Source organism: Eurosta solidaginis, chromosome 5, assembly GCF_040869045.1.
Source record: "Eurosta solidaginis isolate ZX-2024a chromosome 5, ASM4086904v1, whole genome shotgun sequence".
NCBI lineage: Eukaryota > Metazoa > Arthropoda > Insecta > Diptera > Tephritidae > Eurosta > Eurosta solidaginis.
This window is the reverse complement of record NC_090323.1, coordinates 47,677,947-47,692,133: the sequence shown is the minus strand read 5'-3', so window position 1 is coordinate 47,692,133 and position 14,187 is coordinate 47,677,947. Positions and strand designations below refer to the sequence as shown.

Below are 14,187 nucleotides of genomic sequence, written 5' to 3'. Positions count from 1 at the left end.
TTATATAACATGATCCATACGGCCCACCTTTTTGAATAACATAGAAGCCCGGTTGATAAATGGGTTAAAAATATTTAAAAAAAATTGTGTACTAACGTCGTTGGTCTTCTTCGGCCAGAGTGGGCAAGAGCGTGCCCAATGTTTGGTGAGTTACTGCCGCATATGATTGTAAATGGCTCACGTAAAGACAGACGCAAGAAGAGAAGAGTTTTAAGTTCTTTGTATGTAGGTAATGTGCCCGCAAAAAAATTAGATACAGTCAAGCAAGGTGACAGTTTTCGAAGCTATGGGCATGCTATATAATTCTTATTGACAAATTATCGGTTTGTTAAGGGTATGTTATCGGCAAGGTTCAGACAGTTATCGATATGTTATCGATGTATTATAAACTTGCTATCGATAACAAAGGTTATCGCTGAGTTATGCATTTTTTATCGACTAAGTATCGGTATGTTATCGAAAAATTTTTGATTTATTATAGAAAAGTTGCCGATTTTTTATCGGAAATGTATCGAATTATTATCGAAAAAGTACGTGTTCATTATCGAAAAGCTACCGATTTGTTATAGAAGTGTAATAAAGTTTTGTATCGGCATGTTATGTTTCTTTCGAAAATTATAGATTTATTATCGAAATGTTATCGATTTATTATCGGAAAGTTATCGCCATGGAGTTGTAGCAGCGTGTTCCACCTACACATCCTAGTTTCAACTCCCGGGCAAATTTACATCAAAAATTTATAAATAAGTGTTTTCAATTAGAAACAAAATTTTCTAATCGGGGTCACTCCTCGAAAGTGAATTGGCAAACACTCAGAGTCTCTTTCTGCCATGAAAAGCTTCTCAGTGAAAATTCACCTGCCTTGCAGATGCCGTGATGCCAATTTGTAGCGAAAATTAAAAGGAGCACAATTCAAATTGGAAGAGAAACTCGGCCTAAATCTCCTCAAAGACAAATCGCACCAAGTATTTCTTTCATTTTTTTCTATCGACTATTTATTAAAAAGCTGTCAATATGTTATTGATATCTGTTTGTTATCGAAAAATAAAAAAAATATGGGCTTGTTATCGACTTTTTATGGGAAAGTTATCGATTTGTTATGGAAGAGTGATCGATTTGTTAACAAAAAGTTATCGCTTTTTTATCGAAACTGATACCGCTATACCTTTAATATAAAATTGATGACACGCCGCTCACAAGTCTATAAGAAACCAATAAAAGCTGTTGACTCAGCGATAAGAAACGAATCACTCGGCGATAATTTCGCTTTCCGACGAAAGTCTTTTCAAATGGCCTGAAATTATTTCATTCGGATAAAGTTACCTCTGTTCGGGTTTAACTACAACCTCTGTACATGTAGTGGTGGAAAACTATCGACAGTCAATGCCATCGATAGTTGGCGATAGCTTATAGATAAACAACAAAAAACGATCAATAGTCACACAAACTATCGATGGAGATGATAGCGCCGGACTATCGATAGCGCTATCAATAGTTTGCCAACACTAATGCAGATATCTAGCGCTTCATTCAAATAACGCAACCATGTTGATGCTATCAGATTCCCCCCAATGGTGTTAATGTTCGTCAGTCGCAAAACGATGGATGAGACAGCTGCAGAGATATTCAAAGCCTTTATCAGACTTACGTAGTTTTGAAAATGTGCGGCAGGATGCGATGGCTTAAAAGCCGATGGCGTGGCTGGGGCTTTTTAAAAGCTCGAGTATGCAAGGTATCACATATATACTTACTAGGCCGGGTCGATTTGTGGGGAGGCAAAAAAATCGCCCATTGCTCTGTGAAAATCATATTCTAGGGATCAAAATAAGAGACTTTGCCGAAAGAACCATACCTCTAAAACGAATTCTGATGCCCCCCCCCCCCTTTCGGTTGTAGGGGCAATTTTTGAAAAATCCCACTTTGAAATGCCTATGTTTTTTCTTTTTGGAGTTTATTTTTCTCTTTAGAAATTTATTTAGTCAGAACATATGTAAATGAAAAAATGAATTTAACTTAGTAATAGAAAAGAAATTTAAAAAAATTATTAGAAATTAGCGTTTTTACAACCCCCTTTTTAAACCAAGGCATCACTGTGATGCATTTGCATGTCGTAAAATTGCTTGTTTTGTTTTTTTTAAGCCACCACAAGACACATAAGGAAGAATTGAAATTGCCCCTACCCAAAAGATCGACTCAAAGGAGGGACATCAGAATTCGTTTTAGAGGTATGGTTCCTTCGGCAAAGTTTCTTATTTTGATCCCTAGAATACGATTTTCACAGAGCAATGAGCGATTTTTAAATCGACCCGCCCTGATACTTACCGTACTGCTGTAGAATAAAATTACGCCAAAACAAACCGAAATTCTGACAAATACTTAAACTTGGCGATTTATTTTTTAGCATATTTGTTTGCTGTCGTTCGTTTATTTATTTGTACACATGACGCTTTTTTTCTATTTCGCAATTTCAGGTATGTAAACAAATATGCACGATTATATTTACATTTACATCTGTACTTAAGTTAATAAAACTAAATTGCCGAATATTTAATTAATTTATACGTAAAAGAAAAAATAAAGAAGAAAAAATTGTGTGCATTGCAAGTTAATAAGGTGAACTCACGCAAAGGCCTTGAGTCGTGACAGCAAGAGCAGCGTAAAGTCATGTAAATTATAAAAATCTGCATGAGCAGCTCTAAATTTTCTAATGGAAAATGTGGTGGTGAAATGGCGGAAGCAGCGGGGCATGAAAAAAAATTGTGTCGTCATTGAAGTCCTTCAACCGCAGATGAAAAGTCAAATATTGAAATATCGAATGAAGATATTGAGAAAAGCTATAATTCGATTAGCAACTAGTAGCGATGTAATTACAGCGATGTCCAATGAAATATAGCCACACACTATAAAAATCTCATAAATAAACTAATAAGGATGTCTAGGTGCGGGTGTAACCGAACAGCGTAAGTTTCAATTTTACTGTTCATTTCAGTTATACTACTTTTCCAATGCCACTGAGCCACATTTTCACAAAAAGTATATCAAAAAGGTTTGTGGCTACTAACTAATATTTTTCATAATAAAGAAAATATGTGCACCAATTTATACATACGTCAACTCTGCTTCGAGTCACGGTTCCAAAAACATGAGTTACAAAAAAGGGGCATTGCCACGCCCATTAAATTATTTTCCAATTTTCCTTTTTCTTGTTATAATGACACTTTGAAAGTAAAATATCACTGATATCAAACAATGTTTCGAATAGATTTTGCATATTACACTCATTTGCGTACTTTTCAAAAATCTCTTAAATAACAGTGGGCGTGGTATTTAACTGATCTAGGTAATTTTTACTAGAAATATTTCTTGTTATAAGCCTAGCGCGTGTATCGAATTTTGTTACGAGAGAATTATTTTTTTTTTTTTGAGGTTCTAGAAATGTTGTGTAATGCTTGATCGAGAAGGAGCATGGCACCGCCCATTTAAAAAAAATGTCTCCCAACAAAACTTGCTAAGTGAAATATCATTGATACAAAACTATTTTTCGCTTAGAAATAGCTTATTATTCTAGTTTACAACCCTTTTAAACATCTTCTATATTTAATAGGGCGTGGTCCTAAATCGATTCCGTCCATTTTTATTCGAAGTATTTCCTGCTATAAAGGAAATATGTATTGCCAACTTTATTACGATATCTTAGTTTTTCTTCGCATTTTGGCTACCGAAACATAGAAAACCTCTTAGTGAAAAAGGGGCAGTGCCACACCCATTTTTAAAAATTTTAATATTTTCTAACTTTTTGTTATAAAACCATTTAGAAAGTAAAACAGTTTTTCTTCGCATTTTGGCTACCGAAACATAGAAAACCTCTTAGTGAAAAAGGGGCAGTGCCACACCCATTTTTAAAAATTTTAATATTTTCTAACTTTTTGTTATAAAACACCATTGATATTAAGCTCTTTTCGCAAATTTTGAGCTCCTTATATTCGTCTACGACCCTCTTAAAAGTCTTTTTTACAAATATTGGCGGGTCCTTAACCGGTCTCGTCCATTTTTTCTAGAATTTTTTTTTGCTATAAGCAAAATATATGTACCAATCTTATTACGATCCGTTAATTTTTGTTCGAGTTATAGCTTCCGAAACATAGAAAACTTCTTAGTTATAAAGGGGCTGTTCCACGCCCACTTTCAAAAATTTTTGTGTTTTCCTATTTCTTGTTATAATTCCACGTGAGAAAAGAAATACCATTCATATAAAGATCTTTTTTGCAAAGATATAGCTTATTTTATTTGCCCACGACCCTTTTAAAAATCTTTTATAAAAAAGTGGGCGTGATCCTTAACATATTTCGTTATTTTTGCTTCGCAGCATTCCTTATAGTAAAGGAAAGCTCTCACTGCTGAATTTTGTTTTGATAGGTTTAACCGTTTTTGATTTATGATTACTATTTTCAAAAAGGTTTTGAAATGTTTATCAAAAGTCTCAATATCAAATTTCGGTTTTTTGTGTTTTCCAAAATGTTGTATGTATATAAAAGGTGGGCTTGATAATCATCTAATGTCGCTCATTTTAAATGGCGATGGTAGATGGGTGCCAGGGAGCCCATATACCAAATTTCAATAAAATATCTCAATATTTACTCATGTTATCGTGACCACAGAGACACGGTCAGACAGATGGACAGACGGACATGGCTGAATCAATTCCATGTTTCATCCTGAGCATATGTGGAAGTCTATATTTACCTCGATATGTTTATGCCGTTACGATCAACCGTTATGTTACCAAAGTTAATATACTCTGTGTGCAATGCACCCTCATGTCCAAACTTATAATGGTTGTAAATGCAGATCTTGCTAAGTTTAAAATGGAACGAGCTCACGTAACTGGTTTCGAATTGAAACATTTTGGTTTAAATTTTAGCCCAAAAAATTTCCATTTTATATATTTCTTGACTAAAATTTAAACCCAAATATAGTAAAATTTGGGTTTATACTCTGATAGTTTATAAGATAGACCAACAAGTTTAAAAACGCGGTACGGGTAAAACTTTTGTGGGTTTTAATTTTAAACTTTTCATCGAATTTTATATTTTTCAAGTAACTGAGCTAAAATTAAAACCAAGATAACTTCGATATTGCTTTAAACTATTTAGTGGTTTTAAAAGATTAAAATCAGACGTAAACTTTGCTGGATTTAAAAAATAAACTACAATTTTTGAGCGTGTAGTCAAACATATACTGAGCCAAAATTTATTATATTGAATCCTTTTCAATTGACCTTTGCATGGAAACTCAAAGACTCATTTTACAGGACACGACTTAAATTAAGAAAATGCACCTGACTTTATTTTATGTCACAGCAACAATGTGATACTTCGAACTTTAAATTCTTGGGATTGTCGTTCAAGCTTTATGTATCCAATTAAATTATAAATATTCAACACGTACATGTATCTTGCCTATGTATTCCTGAGATTTTTCCATTTAAATGATTTTAAATGTTCTTGGCTCTATTTCAAAGAACGCCACTGTATTTGCATACTAGGGCTGTTCTAATTTTTCATCATCGCAAGAACAGCACTAAGTAAAGTTAAACAAGTAATAAAGTCTAAGTTCGGGTGAAACCGAACATAAATACCCAGCTGTGCTCTGGAAACGCTATGGTTGTTGGCTTTGTGTGGTTAATAGTGATGCAAGGCTGCACAATATAACATATACGATTCTATTTTGTACTCATTTTCGTTCAAAAGAAGCAAAAAGGATACAGAGAGTACGGCTATTGAACTTGAGCGGGTAAAAAAAAATATTTATGCCAAATTTCGTTCGGATTGGTAGATTTTTGTTCGATATATGGCATTGAACGTATTTTGGAAAGAATAACAAAAAAAAACGGGCGGGTCACGCCCATTTTCAAAATATGTTTAAGTTTTGTTCTAAGCGCAACCACACCACTGCTGAGGTAGAATATCAGTCAAATATAGTTAAATACCATAGAGTTGTTGCAAACTTTTTTAAGGTTTGACCTTTAGGAAAAGTGGGCAGGTCTTTAACCGATTTTGATTATCTTCACTCAGTATATATAATTTTGCAAGGCTAGTGTTTCTGCCAAAATTCAATGTAATATCTTTAAAGGCTTTTGATGTACGGCTTTTTAAACTTCAAAATTTTCTTAAATGTGTGTGTGTGTGCGGGGGGGGCACAAGTTATCGTGTTAAAGGAAGGACCGATGGACAGACGGCCGAACGGACATGGCTTAATCAAATTTTTTTTTCTATACTGACAATTTCTATGTCTAGAAGTCTATATCTATCTCGATTCATTTATACCTGTACAACCAACCGTAATCCAATCAAAGTTATAATACCCTGTGTACAAGTACAGCTGATTATAAATATTAATTACATTATTTTTTGCCTTGGTAAGACTTTTTTCACATCTCCTCTAAAAAAATTATAAAAAATGTATTGCCAATATAAGGACATCCCTAATGCTTATGCACTTTTTAATACTGCCGTCACTGCCTGCATTTCACTAAATAGCAGTGGGCTCATGCCATAATTTCTAACATTCCTTAGACATTTCATTACTCGCGCCAAAATATTTCAACTTCGCCCGCGTCAATGAATATTTTTTGTTGTTAATCCCTTCACTGCCGCAAGCGCGTTGTGCTGCAATTTTAATTTGCACTTGTTTTTTTAAAATTACACGCCTTTTCGCCACTCATTTGCTTGTTCTTATTGATGTTAAATTCGCCTTCACTTCACCGTCTTTTTAGAGCATTGTGGGTTGTTGGAGCAAGTCTTAATGGTCATTGGTGTTCGTAATTAAAATTCGTAGGCCTGCAATAAGCAAATAATAAAAGAAAATGAGCGTGGTTTTTTTTTAACTGTAAATGGAAAAGGCAATTAAGCAAAAGAAATGGCATAGTTTTTAAAATGCTTTTTAGTCTTAAAACTATTTATAACTTACCCAATGCACTTTCACACGTAAAGCATCTGTTTGGAGTTGAATCCGTTGAAACGTAAAGAAAATTGGAATATGTAAAACAATAGGAAGTTATTGCAGTTGCTTGTAGTGAGAGCACATTTATTTTAACTATTGCTACTTAAAATGTTAAAAAGGAAATCAAGAGTACGTGGATTACGAGGATTCTTCACCTTAGACCGATGCAACGCTGCTTGCCATAAGCTATGCTAGGCGTGGAGCGATATTTGTTTTCTTCTATTCAAAAAGCTCGAAACATGGCTAGCACTCTGACAACTTTTACAATACTACAAATAATGTTCACAAAAAAACATGTTTTATGATGGAGGTTTTGGCTAAACGTTTCCTATCCTTTTTCGGGAGGTACGAACAAACAATTTCTTCAGAGACCGCTTGGGTTTGAATGTTCGATAGCAAACGTTGCTAATGAATTTCGAAACGTTATCATTTTGCTATCGATAAGCTAATGATTTGGTATCGGAAATATCGTTTTTTTTATCCTATCGAAAAGGTATCAAATTGTTAACAAAAGTACTTGTATAACAAACTATTGTGTAAGTCTTCGATAGCACATTGAAAACAAGTCTATAATAAACCGATAACTTTTCGATAATAAATCGATATTTTTCGATAGAAAATACTTTTTCGATTACAAATCGATAAATTTCGATAGCGAGTCGATATTTTTTCGATAACAAATCGATAATTTTTCAAAGCCAAATCCATAACTTTTATGACAAATCCATATTTTTTTGATGCCAAACTGATTAATTTACGATAACAAATCCATAATTTTCGATGAGTTGCTTTTTTTTTAAACGTCGATAACAAACCAACAACATGCCGATCACAATCAACGCGATAACTTTCATAAATAAATTTTTCGTGCCCTGCCAAAATAGTTCCAAAATAGTCGTCCAAATAATCCCCAAATGTTCTCTAACACATTCTCTAAATGATCTCCAGGTAGTACCTAAAACAATCACGCAAAAATCCAAAATAATTCCGAAACGATCACAAAATAGCCCCGAAATTCATCCAGTATTACTACAACAAGGTTTATTGCGGAGCGGCAAGTTATCTTTTTAACGGGAAAGTTGTTCCATGAAAATCTCAGTGTAGCTGGGAAGGCTCGTACAAAGTAGTAAGGCGGATCAGCGATGTCGTCTACCACATACTAAAAAATGCGGAAACCAAGAAAAAGAAGAAGGGGTGTTCATTTGGAGACGATAACAGCTGTTGAATCGAGAAATTTGTCTAATCGAGACGATCAGACTTACATTAGTGGAGGGCAGTGTAGCGAATATTAAAAGTTTCGATACGTCACTATGCTGCTAGTAAATAAATGCACAACAACAAGGAAGCAAATAGCCACACATACATGACAACAGCAAAGCTAAGAGCGAAGTAAATATTTCATATATGTGTATGTCAGCAGAGAGCGAAGATGACATAACTCACGTATATTAATGTATATAGCTAAATAATTACCTATGAGATACAGAAACGAGAAACGAATAAGCAACTATTCGAGGCGGCTGTTTGCAAAAAGTCTAGACCCTAGGAGAAATAGGTGAATGAGGCTATTGAGGGTACAAAAGCAGCGCAAGCTGAGCAATAATCAAACAGTTTGATTTTAAAACATTGTAAATGAAGAAGAAAGAGATAAGCGTTATCAAATTGTGAAATAAGAAACTATTTGCTTTACTGAATATTTGAGTAATTTATTGGAGAGTACAGAGACTCGAACTTTAACGGAAGCTACGAAATAATCAAGAATCTCGCAAACATTTAGTTACAGTTAAGTTCTGGTACAGAAGCCATGGGGGCAATATGCAGGAACCGTTTCTGTAAAATTTTTTAAATGTAAACGTATTAACGCAAAAATTTTTGATTATATTGGGGTTTTCGAATGAACTGCAGAACGGCAAGTTAACCTGAACTAGAGTTAATTTAAACAAGTAAGGACGGGACTGTTTTTGGCTGTGCCGACGACTTCATACCCTTCATGAATGGGGCTGAACAATAATCGTATCCCGTTCGTAATCTGCAAATAATCGGATGTATAAGATAAGAAATATATAGTGAAAAGATCTACATACCTAAACGATTTTTAAGATAAATATAAAATAAAAAATGGCAAAAAACACCCTTATCTGAACGATCGGTATGGGATATATATTATATATAGCTCCGATCGAAATGATTTTTACAGGAAATCTTCTATGATATATTAGAATAAATATCACCAAGTTTAACGTTTTTATATTGGAAATTAAGGGAGAAATTGCCAAAAATCTTTCTATCTGAACGATCGGTTGTATGGGATATATACTATATATAGCTCCGATCAAAGTGATTTTTTCAGCATATCCTCTAAGATATATTAGAATATATATCACCGAGTTTCACGTTTATACTTTCTAAATTGCGGCAGGAATGACCAAAATCGTCTTATCATAACGATCGGTTGTATGGGAGATATATGTTATAGTGGTCCGATCCTACCGGATCCGACAAATGTCTAATATAATACAAAAATACATCCTTGTGCCAAATTTCATTGAGATATCTCAAAATTTGAGGGACTAATTTGCGTTCAAACAGACAGACGGACGGACAGACGGACCTGATCAATTCGGTATACTTAATGATGAGTCTATCTTCTATATTTCTCAATGTTATAAACACCAGACCAAAGTTAATATACCATTTCATGTTCATGAAAGGTATAAAAATTTTCTAAAAATTATGATTTGCGGCTCTGCAAGAACTACTTTATTTTGTTGAATGAAAATTAAAGTCTCCGCATGCTGTGTTGGACGTTGATATTTAGCCGAACGCCATCTACACATGTAGGTCCCGTCCCAACAATTAGTAGAGAAAATTAAAGGTTTGAAGCTCCGTTGGTGTTACTTGATTTAAGTTATTTGTTTTTGATTTGCGGCGGCCTGGTGTGATAGTAGCGTGCTCCGCCATCCACACCGAAGATCCTGAGTTCACGCCCCGGGAAAAGCAACATAAAAATTTCAATTAGAAGAAAATTTTTCTAAGCGGGGTCGCCCCTCAGCAGTGTTTGGCAAGCACTCCGAGTGTATTGCTGCCATGAAAAACTCTCATTGAAAACTCATCTGCCTTGCAGATACCGGTCGGAGGCGGTATAAAACAAGTATGTAGGTCCCTTTCCGCCAATTTGTAGGAAAAATTAAAAGGAGCACCACGCAATTGGAAGAGATGCTCGGCCTAACATCCCTTCAGAGGTTATCGCGCCTTACATTTATTTATTTTATTTTATTTATTTGATTTTGATTATTTATAGTTAATACCACCCAACAAACATAAAAACCACATGTTTACTATCTTAATTTTTTTTTGGTTTAGTTTTAATTTAAATTTTATAATTAAAAAATTACAATACATTACATAAATATATGTACCAATTTTATATAAAGAATGCTACAAGCTATACATTTTCTCTCAAGCATACTTTTTGTGTGTGTGTGTGCGTGTACAACAACAGCAATACATTTATATACTACTTACTCTAAACATGCTAATAAACTGCGTTTATGCTGCTTACTTAATTATTGAAATTTATGATTTTTATTATTTAAATTTTTGAGCTGTTATTTATTTTAAAGCTTTATGTAGTATATTATATAATTTTCAAATGTTTTTATTTTACTTAATATATATTTTTTTTAATTATACTAAATTTATTTAATTTGTTTACTACTTCGGTAGAATTTGATCCTTTTTGCATATAAAATATTACGTATACGCCGAGGTGAGCTAACATAATACAGGTTACAGTTATAATATACGAATCAAATACCAACAGATAGGTGAGAGTGTTGTGTGTGTGTGTGTGTGTTAGTTAGACTTTAGCTTGTGTTTTAGTTTTTAGTTTTATTGCACAATATTTTCATTTTTGGTTTTATGGCACAAGTTTCTTAAATCCAGCACCTTCTTGGCCAAGTTTGAGCTCTTCATAAATTGACGGATTCACCTCGTTACATTGCGTGTGCGCATCCACATTCGCATCGTTCACATCGCGCTGAGCAGGTTGAGCAGTCGTTCCGGAATGTGTCATGGAAGAGGTAACTGTGGGTAGCTAGATTTGTATGTTTGTATGAAAAATTTTGTGGGTCCGTTGGAAGTACATTATTAGATGGATATAAAGAGATTGTGAATGATTTAGGAAATTTCAAGGTACGAGATAGATTATTGGAAAACAGTTTAATATTTTTTTAACAGCGTTTCATTTTACCAGTCATATCGAGAAGCAAAAATACACCGTTTTAAGATCCAACATAGATGTACATCAATACGGTAAAAGAGTGGGAGGGAGAAAAACGAAAATGTACACATTAATACATACTATACATATAACATATAGAAGCAATATGTAGATTACAATAAGTGAAAAATAAAAACAGTGAATTGAATCAAAATAGAGGGAGAGACACCCTAAACTTAGGGCACTTCTATCAAAAAGTATATAAAAGTAAAATTCACAGAAACACTAAACTCTGTTTTAGAAAAAAAAAAGTATTTGCTGAAACATGGGACCCGGTTATAGACTAGCCACCTCCTCAGTAGCCATGTGTTTCTTCAAGCTCTTGGAACAACGACGATCGCATCGAGCTTGGTCCAGTAATTTAAGTGGGTGATGGGCTTATCAAGTCTGCATACATAGAAACAAGATATACGTTGAAAACGCACGACAACGCTGTGTTCTTAGTATTTCTGAAGCGATAAAGGTTCTTGAGCCCATAAACAAATCTGAGCAGTAGAGCCGGAGCAGAAACTATTCGTTCAGCATTTCATTTCTTCATTTTATGGGTAGTATCCTAGCCACGCTGTGTAAATGGTGTTCGGGTGCCATAAGCAGATAACCCGTGGCAGTTTTAAAGTGGTATCTTGAAAGGTCTGACGTTTTTTCCAGCATGTTTATTTTAAGTTCTCCAGCCATATCGTAGACTCATAGCGCACAAGCGGCAGGCAAATCGCTTATAGTTAGCTATAGGTGTTTCCTTGTATTTGTTCCAAGTGTTTTCAGCGAGGAGATTTTTGATTTGGGGATTTTGTTTCGGCTCTAAACCTTAGGTATAATTGCGGCTATATGCTCACCAAAATGTAGATCATGATCGAATCATGCACCCAGTATTTTTCGGTAAAGAACAGTCGGTATCATAAATCTATCGACTTGGATGTCCATTATTGCCTACATTTGCCTTGTTCAGGTTGAAATAAGGTCAGTGGCAGTGCCAAATTTCGCGAGGTGAAACAACTGAAAATACTTGGGTGATGTTCGTTAGTTTAACAGTAGGGCTCATCAATTGAAGGGCTTGTTGCCATAATCGTGCAGTAGCAGACATAGGACGCAATGGGAACTTCTGATGGGGAATTAAGTTTCGATGTGTAAAAATTTAACGAAAGATGGAATAAGACACCAACCTATGGCGCCCTTTGTTAGGTTTTTCTGAGTTTTGATGTTACGTCCCTGAACTGGACCGATGCCTGCCGACCACACGTATAATCTTTTGAGACTGGAAGAGAGGTGAGACCCTTCCAAGTCTTGCAGTAACGTGCTTTAGTTGACTTTGTCGAAGGCTTCTGATAAGTCTAGCGCTACGAGTAGTGTTCTATGGTTGTATGCTGGTGGCGTTTTGCGTGATTGTGTTGCTATGTAGTTATCGAAAGCCACGGTGATGATAGGAAAGCCGTAGGCTTGCGTTGGAATATGAAAGGCACGACGGTTTCAAGTGTCCTGGCTACTGGTGATAGAAAGGAAATAGAACGATATATGTCTCCTCCGTTACCTGGTTAAAATTGTGGAAAAGCAGTGACGGCATATGCCTTGACCGCCTAAGGGAATTCGTCTTCGTCCATTCGCATGCCATGAGCTAGCCCGTGAAGCCTTTGGGCTTTTATTCGCAGCTCTATCTTCATGCCTCGCATTCAGCATCGCGTACATGACCATGATTCTCCCGTAAAAGTTTCTCCCGAACATTCAAATAGTCACCTCATCTTCCCTCGACAGATATGGTGAGCAACTTCTAGAACGTGATTTCTTTTCGTCAAGAGAGGACTTTAACGTTTTTGAAGGCAACAACAATATTAAAGGAGATCGGAAAATGGTCTTTCAATACTAATCAATACGTTTAAGAAGAACTATTATCTTTACTTACAGACAATCAAAACAAAACCAATATTTGTACCATGCCCATTACCCCACTTACCTGCACTTGCTCCAGCCCACGCGTATACGTTGGATTCTCAAATGCCACACCATTTCCAGCCTTACCGTTTTGTGCGCGATGTCGTCGATAGAATACTATCGCTGCTGCAGCTAATATAATAGCTAAAATGCTCGCCACAATACCGCTAATAGTGCCAACGGCATTTGAATATGTTGTGGCTAAGGTGACATGATGATCGCTAAGAGTGAATTTGACTGGTTCGGTAAGAACGCTGGCGCCTAAAAGGAAAATTGATAATATTATGAGAAAAAATTATAATTTCGCGCAATGATCACGAAACTCACCAAACGAATTGCCAGCTTTCACTACCAGCTCATAGAGCACATCCTTTTTCAGCCCATCTATGTTCACTGTTGTATCCTTCACGTCAATACGCCTTATTTCTGTTGTATTTTGCATATTCGTCGTATTATAGCCCACACCATCAACGCTGGATTCACTCGAGTCGGTTGAGAGTATGGCTGCTTCATGATAGAATATCCGATAACCGTCGACCATGTTGGGATTCTTTTGAGGTGGATTCCAGCTAAAAAGTTGGATATGGAAAGTGAGGTTAGAAAGAGTTTAATAGTGTCACGAATATTAGAATCACTAAGTGATACTCACATCACATCGCTAAGGTGATTCTAAGCAATATGTGCGTAAATAAATAAATCATTATGTACACATTACGACAAGCAACATTTACATACACGCAGCGGGGAAATACACATAAACACATTAACCGTCGTTTACCCACATGCATACAAGGCAACGAAGAGATAACTCACACACAGATGTACATAGTTAGTCAACAGTCAGAGTATTACTCACATATGTACACGCATATGCCTATGTGAAAGTCTATAAACTACAAATAGGTATACATATATGTAGCTCAATTACTAGGGTAAACAAGTAGAACATCTGGAATATCCCAACGAAGCAGAAAAGAATA

General features: G+C 35.3%; 1 protein-coding gene across 7 annotated transcripts in view; it reads right to left on the bottom strand.

Annotated features, from left to right (window-relative positions):
• Positions 1-10,336: 10,336 nt before the first annotated feature.
• The window catches only part of LOC137251714 (Ig-like and fibronectin type-III domain-containing protein 1), a 132,539-nt gene continuing 128,688 nt past the window's right edge, over positions 10,337-14,187 (bottom strand). For all 7 annotated transcript variants that reach the window (XM_067786499.1, XM_067786506.1, XM_067786503.1 and 4 more), the window contains 3 exons: positions 13,535-13,776; positions 13,230-13,468; positions 10,337-11,098 (listed from right to left, as the gene is read on the bottom strand). In XM_067786499.1, coding sequence (XP_067642600.1) covers positions 10,922-11,098; positions 13,230-13,468; positions 13,535-13,776 — 658 coding nt within the window. In that variant the 3' untranslated portion in view covers positions 10,337-10,921. The remainder of the gene's footprint in view (positions 11,099-13,229; positions 13,469-13,534; positions 13,777-14,187) is intronic.